The 15,792-nt window shown below is 43.4% G+C and overlaps 1 protein-coding gene across 1 annotated transcript in view; it reads right to left on the reverse strand.

The window, feature by feature from the left end:
* Nucleotides 1-14,732, reverse strand: part of ap1b1 (adaptor related protein complex 1 subunit beta 1) — a 30,228-nt gene extending 15,496 nt beyond the window's left edge. The window contains exons 1-14 of the mRNA XM_080499789.1: nt 14,673-14,732; nt 12,256-12,316; nt 9,764-9,869; nt 9,521-9,656; nt 8,281-8,526; nt 7,889-8,079; nt 7,551-7,772; nt 7,327-7,447; nt 7,114-7,209; nt 5,892-6,007; nt 4,478-4,643; nt 3,643-3,741; nt 2,396-2,655; nt 1,853-2,060 (exon numbers count right to left, since the gene is read on the reverse strand). Of these exons, the coding sequence (XP_080355915.1) occupies nt 1,853-2,060; nt 2,396-2,655; nt 3,643-3,741; nt 4,478-4,643; nt 5,892-6,007; nt 7,114-7,209; nt 7,327-7,447; nt 7,551-7,772; nt 7,889-8,079; nt 8,281-8,526; nt 9,521-9,656; nt 9,764-9,869; nt 12,256-12,292 (2,004 nt within the window). The 5' untranslated portion in view covers nt 12,293-12,316; nt 14,673-14,732. The remainder of the gene's footprint in view (nt 1-1,852; nt 2,061-2,395; nt 2,656-3,642; nt 3,742-4,477; nt 4,644-5,891; nt 6,008-7,113; nt 7,210-7,326; nt 7,448-7,550; nt 7,773-7,888; nt 8,080-8,280; nt 8,527-9,520; nt 9,657-9,763; nt 9,870-12,255; nt 12,317-14,672) is intronic.
* Between the last annotated feature and the right edge of the window lie 1,060 nt (nt 14,733-15,792).

Consider the following 15,792-nt stretch of genomic DNA (forward strand, 5'->3'; position numbering starts at 1 on the left):
TTCACTGGCAACAAGGTAGTTTGCTTTTACCACTGCATTATTGATCTCTCTGCTCAGACCTCGGCACTGGATTTCATGTCCTTTGCTTGCGCTAAAACAGCATAAACATTACAAACAGCAGTTTATTTGATTTCATTTTTTGTTGATTTTCACAGACAGATGGGAGTGGACCCACTCGACGGGCCAGATGTTTTGACACCCCTGGTCTAACGTCTTTCGGTGACGAGTGAATGCTATGGGGGGGTTTAAAGCTATAAAGAGCCAACGGCAGGAAAGACACCAGTGCATCACAATCACACCTTCATGTGACCAGTCCGCGTCCACAGCTGAACGTCTAGCAAAAATCACTGGGTCAAGAGTGGATCACAGAATAAATCTACTACCGTGTGGTGAAAAGGATTGAGGATGAAGTGAAACTATCGGTAGGATTCCACAGGGCAACGAAAGTCAAACTACTGCGTGCAGCATTGGCAGTGAAATCTCAGCATTTTACGACCAACTCATTCTACACGACGCAGGAAAACAGGAAGAGTGCAAACACAAAGTAGAAACGGGCACAGATCACTGCTTGGGGGGGGGGGGGACTAATCAGAGGGTACAGTGATACATCGGGGTGGGGGGGGGACTAATCAGAGGGTACAGTGATACATCGGAGAAGGGGGGGGGGGGTCCGGGTTGCTTGGTCTAAACTGGTGCTGGCCTTTTTGTGGTCCAGCAGGGTCCCCTCTGGACCAACCTCAGTGGGGCTGTAATCTGGGGGCGACGGGGACTGAGGTGGGGGCTGAGGTGACTGGGGAGCGTCCGTCCGCAGAGGAATGGGTGGCTGATTGGAAGATGAAACACACCGCAGAGCCCAGAAATAAAGAGATGGGACTTGGACCGACATGCTGCCTGCTCATTTCAGCACAAGAGATGATAAATGATGAATGGGAGTGTCAGACGGATGCACAGAGACGACAGTGAGGATGTGCTCACACTTGTGGCCCAGCTGCCTCTGAATCCCCCCCAAAAATAGTCAAGCCTCAAAATGATCATTCTACGAGCACAACCAGATAAATTAAGACATTCGGCAACACTATACTCTGCTAGTTATTTTCGATATGTGAAGAAAAATGTTTTTATAAAGCTGTATTCAAAATTGATCATAGATGGATTTAATGTACAAATTGTTTTTGACAGTTGCTGTAGAATCTAAATTTAAAATGAAATAATATAAAAAGCTCAATAAAATTATTCTGCCTTATATCAAATTTGATGTCCTGAACCTCTGATTCCAGTCGTTTTAAGACCTACATTTTAAGACCTTATTTCAGACTAAATGTTTTACTAAAGATCCATTTAACTACACTTTCAAGAGTAGCTTACATCCAGGCTAAAGAGGCTTTGCCTTACCATTAAAGTCATACAATATATATTTAAGTTTTCTTAATAATCTAGGAAGCAGTCCCAACATTAACAAGCTTTCTGCAGTTGCAGAATGTAGGCATTTATTCTATGAGTTAAAGTGGCAGCGCTTGACTGAGCCTACAAAGTGTGAACACATCCAACAACACTAATTAAATTTATCTTCGATAATGTCCTGTTATGGGTTTTTTTTTTTTTTTTTAATGTGCCATCCCCTTCCAGGTAATTACCGGCTCAGACTCATCCCCCATCTGCAGGTGCAGCATTGAACAAAGAAAGAAGAACATACGACAGTCAAGAGAAAAAAAAAAAAGAAAAGCACTCATAATAGGCAATAAACAGAGAAATTACCATTTGCCCATTTAAAATTGAGCCTCCGACAAAAAAAAAAAAAAACCTTTCAAGGAGGCGAGAGTTCACATGAATAGTGATGAAAGCGAAGACGTACCAGGCTGTCCAGTCCTCCTCCAAGAAGGTCCACAGCACCCATCTGCATGCCAGTAGAGGCAGGTGGGGGTGGCCCAGTCGCGGTGGGAGGTGTTAGGTCCAGATTGAGAAGATCTCCCAGGAGATCTCCTTGGGACGGGATGACGGCGGGAGGCGCGTCGGAAACGGCCGCAGCAGAACCCGTGTCTGGGCTCTCGACACTCTCCCCACTGCACAGAGGAAAAGTGAGTGACTTCATTAATTCAAGGCGGACCGTTGACAAACCAGCCCCGTCTGGTCACTTTCACGTCGCTGCCATCCCAGTTAACCCACTGATACGTGTACTCCTCGAGAAGACCAGTAACTGTAATGTGACGAGGTGTATCTGGAGGGAACAGAGACTGCAGAGAAACGTCCACACGACTTCACACTGCTGAGACTGTTGGTCAGCAGAATTGACAGAAAAAACATAATAGCGGAGTCTAACTGCAATGTCCACTTCAGAAAACAACCACCCTTTGCCTTCGGTGGGTCAATAAATAAATAAACAAAGAGCATGACTCACGATCCAGCACTGCCGGGGAGTCTCTTGTGCTGAACGCCACGGCTGCCCTCAACAAAGGCACTTGGAGGCTTGTGGTACACAGAGGCCAGAGTGCCAATGTGGCAGATAAGCTCCTCCAGGAGCGTGGGCTCGATCAGGTCCGTCTCCTCAGAAATCAGAGGCTTCTCGGCCAGAACCACCTCCTTGGCAGCCACGGGGTCTGTGGAGAGCAGACGCCAGTAGATGTAGCCTCGATCCCTGAGGTCTGGGTTGTCGGAGTCCTGCAAAGAGCGTCGGAGGTGAAGGAGATGAGAATGAACAATATTACACATCAATTTTTTAATAGGTGTTTGATTGTTGGCCACTGCAGCAATTCAAAGATGAACACAAGAGTCCATCTGAGACAGAGCCAACACAGCTAATCTCACACTGCAACTTGTAATTAGGGTTTTAAAAAAAAAAAACTGCTTGCAGAGTTTCAACAAATTCAAATCATCTATAAAGCAAACTCAGCAAGGAAAGTGTTTTTGTTTCATTTAGTTGTTTTTTTTAATAAAGTTTTGTTGCCGTTCTGTTGTTGCTTGCTTTGTGCACTGGAACAGAACAAAACTCCAAACAATACACACTCTTGGGACAGAATTTCCAGTTCTTACAACCTGTTTTTGGTTTAAAAAAAAACACAATGAAATAAATTAGAAAGACGTTGTTTAGGTTCCTGAAACATATTTGAAGCGATGAATCAAATTAGACAAATCCAGATAGCATTGTTATGAGACGTTGCTTGCGTTCAGTCATTTTCCCGGTGGAGAGAACAAGGATGAGGAAAAAAAGACAGTTCTCCGTTGCCACCCTGGTATTCGTGTTGCAGACTTCATGGGAACACAGGATATTTTCCAGAAAGTGAACTCATCAGCTCACAACCGAAAGTCATTAAAACAAAATTAAGTTTGAGCACAGTGAAGTACACTCAAATCACTGGAGCCATTAGTAAGTTCAGCCTAATGATACCATCGATACTAAAGTGTCTCTGAAACAAATATTACAATGATATTAGATTAGAAAGCTTTTAGGGGAAAAGATGATATTAAAAGAGGCTTGGATGGGAGCAAACTGCACACGCTAAGAGGAGGAAGACAATGACGGAAAGCTCAAAGTAGTGGACAAAACATGGGGGGGGGGGGGGTGATCAGGAAACTGCAGCCAGAAACACTGCGGTTAAATAAAGACGTATGAGCTGAACTGCTGGTGTGTGTTGTGTTTCTCCTCACCTGGGTGGCGAGGCTGAGCACCTGCTGCACCAGCTCCTGCGTCTCTGTGGGCTTTTTCAGGAACAACTTGACGATTGCAGTCAGAAGCTGAAGCTGCACCTGCAGGTCACAGTGCACACAGACACCGGTGTTACAGCTGCTCCCATCCGAATGCAATCAAGTACAAGTGGAGTGAGCAAGTGCATCCCAATAATGGGCTCAACACTCGCAGCTCTGCAGTGGACATCAAGCAATGAAACAGAAGCAATCTCAAGGTTTAGATTTCCTCAACCAGTAAATGTTTCCACTACGAGTTTAATCTGCATCATGGCACAGTTGGGGATATTTTATCCATAATGCATATCGTTCTACCCGCAAACACTGTATTTATGATCTGTAAAGCTTCTCCAAGGCAACAATTAGGGAATCGATCAGCTTACTCAAGAGGAAAATGTCCAACAAAAGCTTCGACGAAAAGCAGTGAGCTGAGGAGGAAGCTCTTCTGAGAGAAAGGCTGGCTTTTCGACAAAACATGCCTCTGAGCCACGCATAATAACTGATCCACTTATTGCACCGTCTTCTCATTAAACAAGGTTAGTCACAGTAAAACAAAAATATTACACCCCTTTGATTCTGTAATTTTCTCATTTGAAAATAATTAAACAGTCAAATCAGATCAGTCCTCTGAAGCTCTTCTCGCATTCGTGTGCGACACGACGACTCCTTCGGAGCAAACCAATTATTTCCGACTGGCTGGCCCTCTGACTGACGGAAACTGATGCAGGGCATTGGTACGACGACCATTGAATATGGAATTTGTTTTAAATAACTTCCCCCACGGACCCCCGAAACGCACCTGAGTGCTTTCATCGTGGAAACCCTCCAGAAAGCTCTCCAGCAGCTCATCGGCATTATCAATGCGCTCGGCGTACTCGCCCACAATCCAGATCATGGCAGCACGGGCCTCTGGCTCATCCAGGGAGTCCAGGTTTTCACACAGCGTGGCGATCACACTCTCATACCTAAAAACAGTGACAGAAAACCACCTGGTCAGAGAACTGAAACGCATACGCGGGGAGAGAAAAACAAGTTTAACAGTTTCCTTCAGGTGGTGGTCTTCTATTCTCATTCAAGAGGGGCCTTAGGGATGAAAACCATAATATGGATGGCGGAAGAACAAATGCTACACATCGAGCTTGTAAAGCAGCCAACTTAAACAGGGAGACGTATAACATAATTAAGGGTTATTACTTTGGAGGCATGTGTTCTGGCAGCCTGACAAATGTGAAGCCATTATTCATTCTAGGATTTGATCCTGCTCAGGCTTAGACACCCAAACATTAAGACTTCAGCCGTCTTTGATGGATTTCTAGTCTCGCATGAAATGCCTGGCAAATCCCAAATCCATTTATATGATTTTTTTTTTTTTTTATAGCCAGATATGCCAAGACTCAAATGTCTAATTAATAGAAAAAAAAGCCGGAGTTCAACCGGGCATTGACTCAGTATTGCTTAATGCAAGAACCATGATGAGCTGGAGGCTTTTCAAAGCGACTCCGGAATGAGAGTCTCAGGCTGAGTGGGAGAGGTTTCCTGTCTGGCACATGAATCTACGCTGTTGGATCCACAGCAGAATTCACACTCCAACTCAATCAACGTGGTTGTTTTCCGGATGCAATGAAGGCTTGCGTGTTCAGTTCGGAGAGTTTTCTTGAGGTGTTACCTTGTGCTTAATCAAGCGCGTCAGTCCTTGACCCATTAAGACCAGAGCAAACGTGACGGTTCCTGTTTTTTGGATGAAGTTGCTGTGCAAAGCCTTTGAGCCTCTGCCCAAACAAATCCATGGGTCTGGCTTTTGCTTTTCCTTCCAGCGCTGCTTTAGATTCTAAAACATGTCTTACTGTGTTGTTCTTTAAGATGATGACATTTTATTTAACATCATTGACAGGGGAAGCTCTCCTCCTTCGGGGTCCAAGACCCAACGCCCACTGCTCTAGGTCCTCATAGGTTGAAGTGAACAATTGCAAACAATTCCCTCGTAATATGGTGGCGTACATCTAAAAAAAAAGTTTCAGTGAGTACAAGCGTCCTACAAAGGAAATGTCTGGAAATAGAAATATAGCAATGCCATCGTCTCTTTCGCTCAGTAACATTGAAGAACAGACTTGACATCAAGGATTCATTATAGTTTGAAGACCAAAACCAGATCACCAAATACCTGTGCGAATAAGTACGTTTCATACTGTTGTTTACTTAAACCAGAAACGCACTTGTTGGGGTACTTGCGGAAGATGTCCTTGATGACCACAATGGCTTCCTGCACCACATAGTTGACCTTGGTCTGGATGAGATCCAGCAGGGTGCTGACACAGCGTTCAGCTGATTGCTGGCAAAAGACAGGGAAATAAATTGTGTTACTTAAGATCAGAAAACATCAAATGAACACTAATGCACTTAGAAGTACGTCATACATACATCAAAGATCCGCGGCTACATTTCTTTTAACCTTTCACAGAAAACCACTCACTGAAATACCTCCTCATAGTGTGATTGAAGCAAAACTTCTCAAAGTGTCAGAGGATGAGTCCTCTTTGTGAGCTTAACCCATGCGGCCCACCTCTAATCCCCCCCAACTCTTAGCAATTGGCATTATAAAATGCCCATAAAAAGCATAAATTAATAGTTCACCCTTACACTTCTTTTCAGAAAAAAGGAAGCCCACTCCACATTTTGAGTATCACGAAATTTTAAGACTTTAAAGTCGGAGTAAATTAACTCTGAGGTGCATAATCTTTCCAAATATTATTTCCAAGCACTGCTGCAACGATGAAATAAAATATTTAATCCATTCCCGGAAGCCCAAAGAAGAAACCGCAATCAAGGAGCTGTACTATTGATCAGCCCCAATATTATGACCACCTGCATAACGTTGTGAAGTCAAGCGTGTGCCGGGATCCGTCGAGGAATGGATTCCACGAGGTGTATTCTGACGTCTGGCATCAGAATATATTAGCAGCAGATGACTTTAGTCCTGCGTGGCCCTTTAATGACCGCGTTTGATAGACATCAACTCCAGCAGATTGAGAAGATTCAACAAGAGCAGCAGTTTTATCGATGCTCCTTAGCAGCCTTCATAATATGATCCTTGTCAAACTCATTTGTTCGGCTTCCGGCACACATTCCAACATAAAATGTTCACTTCCTCGATAATGCATCCCCAGCCCACTGCCCACTGCCATGATGAAGAGATAATCAGTGTGATTGACCTCACCTGTCGGTGGTCATAATGTTTCAGCTGACTGGTGCAGGCTCTTACACACAGCACTGTCGTGACAGAGCCACCTGGTGTTTGAAACTGAGCCTTACTGCTGGCTTTTAATCATTTACAGTTTCTGCTTCAGCCTTGCAGGAGACGGTAAACACAGGCACAACACAAACCAATGTTCCCCCACGGCTGACACAAATATTTAAACACATGATCTCCGCTCCCACCTCTACTTTGATGGCACAGCGGCCGATGGCTCTGACCGCTTTGCGCACAAAGTCCACATCCACCTCGGTGGCGTACTCCTTCAGCTCAGCCAGCACCTGCTCGGGGGACAGACATCCTCGTCACACACGTCACCTCGATGAGGATCGGTTTTTTTTTGTAATCTACCGACAGCATGCCAAGACAATAGTGCATTGTTGACGCAGGTGTGCGACCTGAGCAATGTTGGCTTGGGATGCCAGGCGAATCATGATGTCCAGCTTCTCCAGTTTCACATAGATCGGATCGTTGTACTTCACAAAGAAAACCTTCATTTCATGTTTCAGGATCTCTGGGCTGGGAAAAAAACAAACAAAACAAAACAAAACATGAATTTCAAACAAAGGTAATGGAATATCAACTGAAACCTGAATCTTTTAAGGCAGCATTTCTTACTAACCGCCTCTGGACGATGAGATTGATGTTTCTAAGTGCCACATATTGCAGCTCGGGCTCCGCAGACAGGAGGGTGACCAGTGGAGGGGCGAGTTTTTTCAGCAGAGTGCCATAATAGTCCAAGTCTTTGGGCAGCATCTCCATGAACTTCATTAAAACTTTGACGGCCGACAACACCACCGCGGAGTTGGCGTGGGAGAGCCGTGGGGTCACACGCTCACAGATGCTGATGGATGTTAATGACGATGAAAAAGAAAACCACACAATTAAACCAAGTCCAGCGGGAACCGATGTGTCGGAGGAGAAAACGATGATCGAAAAAAAAAAAAGTCCGCCGGTTACCTTTGAGACTCGCGGTCATCGCGAGGTGTGTAATTGGCCAGACAGTCAAGAATGAAGATCTGTCCCCACTCTGTGCACTCATTGAGAGCCGTGAGCAACTTGTTTATAGTCTGAGGGTTGAGGTCCAGCAGATTACTGTTGGGATGAGACTCGGCTATCTCAGACAGCGCTGCCACTGCATTTGCGACGACCTAATGGCAAGAGGACAGATTAACACCAACAAGAGGAAGAAAAAAAACAAATAGTGGCCAACAGATACATCAAAAGACAGAGCGGGTGTTTGACTATCACACACTGCTGGCATCAGATTAAACACGTCGGTGCCTGCAAAGAGCTAATCAGTGAAAGACAGGCTCAAAAATCAAATTATGAGTTGCCAGAGGTCAGCGTACCATGGGGTTGGAGTCCGAGATCAGATCTTTCAGGGTGTCCAAGAAGCCCTGATCCTCCACCAACTGGGCGTTGATGTCGTGAAGCTTCGCGACACACACGGCTGCCGTCTTCCTAACGTACGGGTCTTCGTCCTTCAGACATTTTCTCAGTGGCTCACAGAGGTACTCCGTGATTTTGTCCACGCGGATGCAGCCCATCGTACGAACCGCCAGAGCCCGGATGAGAGGGTTGGGGTCTTCGCAGTCCTATGAGTCGGAACCGTCAGGAGTTTAACGGTTTGTGTTTCTAACCAACTTACGACTATAGTAACAGTGATTTATGGCTGTACAATTGCTAAAGATGTACACAAATTGTGCCAGGCCATCATGCGGATAAACTACAAGCACCATATCGACAACTGTGCTTTTCTGCTTTCATTCAATCAAGACTTCGTTAGCTTCAGTACACAAAAAATAATATATCATTGTGCTACAGTTGCTATTATACAAGGAATTTGAAAAGAAAAATGCATTTTACTGAGACAGATGACTGTGTTTAACCTCAGCCAAAACCTTGACGTTTGGTAATTCTACTACTAAACTCACAAACTGGCGATGGAAACAGTAAGAGGCACACACAGCTGTGATGAGTGCTGCACGCATGAGAAAGCTGAAAATATTCACACAAAGCCCTGGATGGCGATATGTAATTAAAAACAAATTCTATTTCATCAACACTAACAAAACAGAAAAAAAACACTCATTTGTAAATTCTGATCATACACAAAGACACAGTGTGAATAAAAAGCAGACTATTATTACTTGTCCTGTTTGGCTCAAGCAAGACACGTAGCAAGCGAAGTTAATAAAGCAGGAAACCTCTGAATCGTTTCCCTGGAAATATTTAAATACTGCTCAAGACTTAAGACGTCCGTATTCAAATTCATACATGGAAGACATACCAGGATTTTGTTGCAATGGTTTAGAGATAGAGAAACAATGAAATGCCACTAATATTTAAACAAATGTTCCTTTGCTCTTTGCATGTGATCCTTGTGATGATCTGGGACCTCTAAATCCATAATCTGCATTTTAGCCAGCTTTGGCTGGGACAGACTTCATCTCTGCAGCTCCAGATAAAGGATCAACTGTTGAGGAGGAACTCGAGAACTAAAACACACTTCTAATAATCACAAACGACACCGATTTTTTTTTTACTTGACTGATACATTCCTAACTCCACACGGCAGTGCTTTTTTACCTTCACAAAGGTGTTAACAGCCATGATGGCCATGTCAGGCTGACTCTTGGCGTAGTTCATCAGGTAGAGGTAGACCAGCTTTTTCAGCTCCAGGTTATCCGTCTGCATGCAGTTCACGACATCGGGGAACAGCGCGCTGACAGAGGGAAGACTTGAGATGTGACTGCAGCATCAACATGTGACACTACGTGCGACTGCATGATGCGACTGTGGACCTCTCTGGCTTTATCAGCACAGGCTTACCTGACATCCTTGCCCACTGTCATGGATGCGATGACTTTCTTTACAGCCTCCTTCTTCTTCTCTTTCTTATCACTGTTCAGCTCTGCCTTGAGCTCAAAGATCTCCCCTGCACACATACACACAAACGCACAAAAGAAATGGAAGGGATCATTCACCATGTAATCCTTTTGACGGACCGAAGAAGCAGAGCGGTGCCCACAAACTGGAGGGGTGGACGGTGACCTGCCAGAGATACTTGTAAAGTAAATCCTCCACACTTTTTGTGATACGACTGTGAAGAGTGAAGGTAGGAGGTTGTGGGTGAAGCGTCACAATCTGAGAGTGTGAGGGAGGTTTTCACGGCAGCACTAATAAAGCTGGCAGCACAGGAAGCATGCCAGCACTGGCAGTTTTCAAACAGGCACAGTAATGTGGATAAAACCATCCACCAAAACTGTTTTTATTGAACAATGAGGGGAAAGAATCACTAACTTACTTACACGTGGAGACATCTGCTTCACCCACAGTGCAACTAATGCATGCAGCGAGTCTTCATGAAAATTTCATGAAAGGTGACAACAGGAGACTCTTCACTGATTGGTTACAAAGTTTGTATTGACAACCAGAAAACTTAAGAGGCTCAGCTTTGTTTTCATTCCGGTGCAGAGTCACTACTGCATATTTACACAAATTAAACTGCAAAAAACATAGACTGTGAGTGCACTGTCAATTTGGGACTTAAACCGGAATCTAGTCACTGAAGAGTTTCCCAGCCAACGTAAACCCTTAATCACATGCAATCTCCTTCAACATTTCAGCAGCAGACTGAGCAGATTCACACCATCAGGCCTGCAGTGAGCCCGAACGATCACGAGGAGGTTGACGCTCCATCACCTATAAGCTTCTGTTTACATTTCCCCGACTTTCTCAAGAGGAACAGTTCTGGGAGGTGTGGATGAAACCCACACATGCAGCAAGAGCCACAACAGTTTTATCTCAGGGCCACCTCTCAATATGTCTGCCCGGATGTACACGAGCTGCCGCCGTTGTTCTTTGGCAGCGACACCGACACAAAAGACAATGCAAAACATTTACAAGGCTTCAGCCTTCAAGGCTTCTGCAGTCTGAACCACTTTAGCAGTCCATTAGGCTTCTACGCTGTGCACCATGGAGTTCATAAACTTCATGCAGCAGGACGTCGCATTGTGGTTTAATGGGTAGTGCTCGAAGCGAGATCGTCCCCAATTCCAGTTTGCATATTCTTCTTGAGCATACAAGGGTTCTCTCTCTCTCTGGCTACCATCCATGTTTTAGGCTAATTGGTAACTCCAAATTGCCTGTCGACGTGAATGTGATTTGTCTTTCTATCCCCGTTTGCCCTGTGATGTCCAGGGTGTCTGAGATCCGCTGAGCCAGAACCTGATAAAGCAGAATTACAGCTGGATGGATTCGACATTAAATCTGACTGCACAAACCGCTACAACCGGAATAACAATGTTACTCTGCGCGTCACGTACATTGCTTCAGGGAATAAATAAAAAACAAAGCAGACCAGCCATTGTTCTAGTGCCATCTATATAAGGGGAATAGAATCACTTAGAATTTGGACCTGCTCCAGCACTTTACCCGCTCAGTAACCTGCAAACGTTCATTCTACTGCAGTATCATTGTTACTCTCATTGTCATGTCTGTGATTCCATCTCTACACCCAGCTCACAGCATATACGACTGGAGACCTCAGATTTTAAGTCAAGAATGAAATATCACCACAAGCATATGTATTTCGTCTGGGAACAATATCACCACCTTTAGTTCATGTACTCAGCATCTCAAGTAGGGCTGCACCATACAAGTTAAACATGCTATAATATTGAGTATCGTGATTTGCAACAAATATATAGTTAAGGAAAAGATGTTAACAACGTTGTGCTTTGGGATTTGTACTTGCAAATGACAGTGCTTCACTCCTGCAGTGCTTGAAAGGTGGAACACACTGTTAGCTTTGTGGTTTGACATTTTTGTGTCTTTGTGCTTCTCTTTTCTGGCCTGTTTTTGATATAATGTTGAAACAATGAAGTGAATTATGTCATCAGTTGTCAACATGGTGTACTGCAGTGGGACTTCTTTTGATTAATGCACAGTGTACTGAATCATTTATTGCCGTTTGGTCTTTTGTGATATGCAAGTTACGATAATGATAATATTGTGAAATGTCTTGCAACCTTAATCTCCATGATCTTAAACTGAAAAAAAAAGGCTGTTTGGATTTAGTGTTCAGCTGCTTACAAGAGTTCAAAAGCATCTTGCTACTGGGATTATACCTGTTATTTACTCATTTTTCAACTGTCAACAGCTTTAAATATATTTCAAGTTAACACCCTTTAAAACAGACTTTCAGAGGCGATCCAGTGTCACTCAAACAAACTGGTTTCATGCAATTAAGACTAAATCTAACCTGTCAGTTTTTCAACATGCTAATCCAAAAAATGTATAACAATAAGGAGAAATCTGACCTTTCTTGGTGGTGGTGAAGTACTTGGAGTCTGTCATCTTGGATCCAAATTGTCGATTCTCCTGCAACAGCAACAGAAAAAAGAAAAGAAAAGAAAAGCAGAGGATGTGTGAGAAATCTTTAACTGACATGGAGCATCACAAGAGCAACAGGAAATACAGGAAGTGCAAGAGCAGGGAAAAAGAGAGGAATTCCTGTCCTTTTCGAGGCATTTGATGATCCACAATTGGAAAGGAAAACAAGAAAGCTTGCTAAGCAATCACACTGATATCTCGTCCTGAAAAATAAATATTCCTCGTCAGCATATGTGGTGCCAGCGACGTGCTCTTGAATCAACGTTATATGTTTCCACTGTTTTTTCCCACTTCATAGACAAAATCTTTCAGTAATCAAAAACTAAAATCCAGCAGATAAACTTCAACTCTTGAATAGAGTAAGAACTGTCTTTAATTTCAACTTAAGTAAGTTCAACAAATATTCAAATCAGTTACACAGCTACCATTAAACACCGACATTTATTTTTCAGTTTTTAATCTATTGAGGAGAGCTGCTATGAAGAGTGGACCAACAGACAATAACAAACCGTACAAAACATAGGAAGTCATATTTCCCCCCACATTTGACATGGTATTTTCAATACGCTACAATTTAATTGTATAGATAATAGTGTAGTATTTAGCACTTTTGCCTTGCAGCAAAAACACCCCAAGTTCAAGTCTGCGTTGGGATTTCAAGGCCTTTCTTTGTGGAGTCTGCATTTTTTTCAGTTTCCTCCCATAGAACAAAAAACACAAAAACTGTCCACAGGTGTGAATTTATGCATCCGTTTCTATGTTTGTCCCGTGTTGGACTGGCGACCTCTCTTTGGGGAATCCAACACCCAGAGACCCCTTGCTGGGTAAAAGGGTATCAGATGCATGTACGTTTATTGTTTCACTATTGTTTACCATTTTTAGGTTCGGAAAATAACCCTATTGTGGGCCGAGTAGCATTTTTAAGGAATGTATTCAGGTGCTCCCTTGTGCTTAACCACATTTTATTACCATTCCTTATAAGTCTGATTAAATTTGTAATATGTGGCTTCCCCCTTTTTTGCAGGGGTCGCCAAAGGAAATCATTGCAGACACACACATATGTATTTACTGGATTGGACAAGTAACACAGATAACAGAAGTTAAAAAAATAGTTTTTAATCTGTCAACCCTGATGTCTTTTCAATATGGTAACCTCCATTTCCAATGTAATCACATGACAAATCTAAAGGATAGCAAATCCCAGACCAGTACCCTGGTCTGCACAATGACCAAAAACAACACATTCAAAAGATCGAGATGTCATGTTTTTACGTTTAAAGTTCTACTTTTAAACGAATTTTGCCAATTCAAGACACCAATATCAACTGCTTAGTAACACATTATGGAACACAAACTTTATGACCAATGCTCCTGCTCACAGGTCTGCATGGTGGATCTAAAACACAGGTCAACACACGATAACAACACAAGTCATTAAATCTAGCTGGAATAAGTCACATAGTGTGCAAATAACTGTTGGCTGCATTTGAAGGGAAACTTCTTGTGAGGGAAACTTGCAGGCAGAGAGATGCTATCCGAAAAGTGATGCTCAGGCTCGGGCCTGCCAGGTATTAACGTTACTTTTAACGATACACGCGACGAGCTGCACTGACAAGCCAGATGCATCCCTCGGCTGGCTGTTGGTTGAGTTTTTGGAGTAGCTGTCAACACTCCACAGATCACTAACCGGTTAGAAAGTTAACCAAACACGACGCGTATTAACTGAGCCGACGAAGAAGCTAGCCAAAGCTAACTACGGTCCGGTTTTTTTGGTATAAACAGCACTGTTATCGTGTCCCAACCGATAACTCACCAGTCTTCACGGTCATTGTTTACAAACTGACCATATATACAAACAACACTAGAATTTGTCAACTTATTCAAGCCACTTTGCCACAGAGGAGACGCTGGCTATCTGGTTAGCTTCGTGCTACAATGACGTTAGCATAGCAGGCTAGAGTAAACAGATATCACAGACAAAAGTGGGCTGAAGCTGCGTAAATGATCCCCGACAAAAAGGTGCGATCGCCGATGCTGTCCGTTCAATTACTCACGCATAACTGATTGGCCCATTCCTGCATGTTTGCGGTAGTTAGGGTGGATGAATGGGAATGTGGCTAACGGCTAGCAGCCCGCTGCAGTGTGCCTGTCAGTGGCCAGTCGCACGGCTGAGACATGACCTTCTAAGCGGGGCTTTAAGGAAGCCTTTTGCCGGGGATGCTTAAGCTCTTAATCTATCGGCCTAATTCAGACCTCACCCAGAAGAATTAGCGTACCTTCGGGGGTTAAAATTAACCTCGTCCCACACTGAATCTGGAGAGAAAATCCCCAACAAACATCTTACCGTGACAGGCGTAGTAGGAGCTGTGATGGCCTTCGTCCCCTCCCACTTGATTTACTTCCGTCTTTGCACAAAACAAGTGAGAGGTAATGTGGAGTCAGCTTTCATTCTGAGGGCTGGCTGTCAGCTCAGGAAGCACCGAAAAACAGCCCTGCAACTATTTATTTTTTTAAGGATGACATGTACAGTCCAGCTCTAACATCAGTACGCGGATGCACGAGGAAACACCCTCCTCTGTAAAATTATGAATGACACACTAGTTACTACAAACTAACCAAATATAAGTCTCCAAATGTTCATTTTAAAGATTAGTTATTTTAAAAACTTGAGTTGTGTCTCTCTTATAACCCGAACCCAACCCTCCTTATTCCTTGCTTAGTTTGATGCACTTCTTGGATACCAGTGGGAACTTTTGTCATTTAATCTCCTGAACTCAAAAATCGTCTTTCAAAGCATCACTCAACACCCAAGTCCACCATGAACTTTTAGGATCAGGCTTCAGGATCAGGTTTCCTATTTTCTCAAGCTGACAGTGCTGGATCAGGCCACACTGCATTATTTGGAAGGTCAGTGTACTTTGAGAGTTTGTTTTTTTTCTCTACTTTTCTCGTTACCTGTCACTAACCTTACAGGTTAAGTCTCACTGCAATGAGTGAACTAACTTGATGTCTATAATCAACTGATTGGCTTGTTTGTCACTCTCTGTCTCTGTCTCTTCTTACTGTCCACAAGCCATGACCGTGCAGCTGACAGCTGCCATTAAGTTTGTTTCTGCAGGTTTCCTCCTGTTACTAAGGAGGGTTTCTTTTCTCTCAATGTCATCTGCTTGCTCCTGTGGCATTGGGGGTTTTTTTCTGTTAAAATGCCAAGAGATGGATGTCTATATTATTATTGGTGCAACATAAATAGATCTGAATTGAATTAATTAAAATCTCTTCTAAAAAGAAAATATATTAAAACTCACAACCAACTAGTTTGTCTTTAATTTTAACAATCAGCAACATCGCAAAACAAGTCAAACCCACATCCATCAACAAATATTGAAGAGAAAAACAATAAGAGTTTTCCCCTGCAAAAATTTCGAGACCCAGAGGTTATAAAATATTTGGTTTAGTTATGAGCT

This window comes from Blennius ocellaris, assembly GCF_963422515.1.
Source record: "Blennius ocellaris genome assembly, chromosome: 7".
NCBI lineage: Eukaryota > Metazoa > Chordata > Actinopteri > Blenniiformes > Blenniidae > Blennius > Blennius ocellaris.